Below are 2,500 nucleotides of genomic sequence, written 5' to 3'. Positions count from 1 at the left end.
GATCTGTTATATGTATACATACATACATAAACAGAAACACACACACAAGCACACATCTAAATGTATATATGTATATGTATATATATATATATATATATATATATATATATATATATATATATATATATGTATATATATATATATATATATATATATATATATATATATATATATATATATATATATATATATATATATATATATATATATATATATATATATATATATATATATATATATATATATATATATATATATATATATATATATATATATATATATATATATATAAATATATATATATATATATATACATATATATATATTTATATATATGTATATATGTATATATATATATATATATGTATATATATATATATATATATATATATATATATATATATATATATATATATATATATATATATACATATATATATATATATATATATATATATATATATATATACACACATACACACACACAGATACACACATATACACACACACTTATATATATATATATATATATATATATATATATATATATATATATATATATATATATATATATATATATATAAACATACACACACATATACATATCCAGATTTTATCCATACATAATAATATTATCCTAGTCTTCAACGAAGGTTTGTCATGTCTAGTGTAACCAAAATCTTATATTTCCTTACACACTTCCTATACAAACCATATACTTTCCATTTCCTCTTAGGAACGGAAGAAGCTCTAGCTATATAAACAACTGTAACTTAAAATTCCATGGTCTATTCATCGTTCTGTCATGACACACTCATGTAAGAGCTCCTTTAAATAACACAGATCGTATGAAGATAGAATCGTGAAGGTCATGGTAGTCGAAAGGTCGTCGAGAGATTTTGGCACAACTAGTGGGATCCTACAATACTTAAGGCGAGGCTCGAGCTGGTGTTGGGTACTTTGTGAAGTTCTCGAATGTGTGTTTGTACACATACTATATATATATCCATAACTGGCTTATACGTGTGTGTATGTTGTAAATATACAAATACATATATATGTACATGTATATATATATATATATATATATATATATATATATATATATATATATATATATATGTATGTATATATATATATATATATATATATATATATATATATATATATATATATATATATACACACATATATACATACATATACATGGTTTTAATTTACATCTATTGTTATTACTTTTGATAAATGATAACATACACACATTTACATTTATATAAGCGATATGTATATATATGCATACCTTTGCACATACACTCAAACACAAAATATAACACCAGATACGGGCGTGTGCTTGACAAAACGAAGTCACAAGTGTGGGCGGAGTGAGGTATGGGATGGGCGGACGGGCAAGCTCAGAAAGGTTAAACAATAGTGTGGGATTGAGCTGGGAATGCTCTTTGGGGAAGAGTTTGAATGTCTGGGAAAAGTGATCCCTTAAGAGATTGATGTTAAGGGTAACACCTTTTGATTATAGTGTTGTATAAAGGATGGGTTCTGGATATAGTAGGGTTAGATTGAAAAATGAAGTATATGTTATTCCTATTTAAAAAAAAATACTTATAAAATCAAAGTTATATACATATGTTCGATAATAAAAGGATAAATCTATCAAGGACATAGAGGTGGGTATAAAGAAGAATAAAAAATAACAATAATAATCATTAAAAACAAGACAATAACCCAACCAAAAAAAAAAATCTAAGAATGGAAGGATAGGAAGGAAGGTAAGAGAAAGGTAAGTGCTGGGTAGCTGAGTATTCGTCGAGGCTTACCCAACGGGGCATGTGACGCGCATCGTTGTCTCGTGTTGCTTGTCCAAGAGCTCCACTTACCCAGTTCGGCATTGTATGAGTGGTAGGAGTGCGATGATGATAATTCAGCACTACCACGGTCAGCACCACGGAGGAGGCCACCATAAACATGATGCAGTTGAAGTACGTGGCTGCAAAAATACGTGGAAGGTTGAAGAAGGGTTAAACTGGGCTCGAGTGGGAGTTATTTTCTTTTCTTCTGGTGGGTGGGACTGGCTGATTCAGTTTATCTATTGTTAAGAAGTGGGGGGAGAAAAGGGGATGTTTCTGATTTTATATGAATCTTTTTTAGTTCACATTATCCAGTTTACATAGGATCTGGAGTTAATTGTTTTGATATTATCAACAAAATAGAGAAGTGAATTGGTGTTTGTATCTTAAGGATTACGTTAAATTATATAATTGTTTTGTTGTTGTTAATACTACAGTTTAACCGTGCAACTGGAATATTTCATTCTTAACCACCTTCTGCTGCTTCCCTTATGAACATTACATAGAATGCAATGTACATGAGCTGCAAGGGGTTACATATTAACATAATTCGTTATAAAGAAATGGTTTGATATGAAAAGGTCCGAAAACATGGAAATTATATTAGCTATAATGAAATTAGTTCGAGGGAAATGGTT

General features: G+C 27.8%; 1 protein-coding gene across 1 annotated transcript in view; it reads right to left on the bottom strand.

The window, feature by feature from the left end:
* LOC125031448 (neuronal acetylcholine receptor subunit alpha-7-like) overlaps positions 1-2,500 on the bottom strand; it is a 590,734-nt gene that overhangs the window by 4,999 nt on the left and 583,235 nt on the right. The window contains exon 9 of the mRNA XM_047622191.1: positions 1,889-2,002. Coding sequence (XP_047478147.1) covers positions 1,889-2,002 — 114 coding nt within the window. The remainder of the gene's footprint in view (positions 1-1,888; positions 2,003-2,500) is intronic.

Source organism: Penaeus chinensis, chromosome 13, assembly GCF_019202785.1.
Source record: "Penaeus chinensis breed Huanghai No. 1 chromosome 13, ASM1920278v2, whole genome shotgun sequence".
Taxonomy (NCBI): Eukaryota; Metazoa; Arthropoda; class Malacostraca; order Decapoda; family Penaeidae; genus Penaeus; species Penaeus chinensis.
The sequence above is the reverse complement of the archived record's forward strand: the minus strand, read 5'-3'. Positions and strand labels throughout refer to the sequence as shown.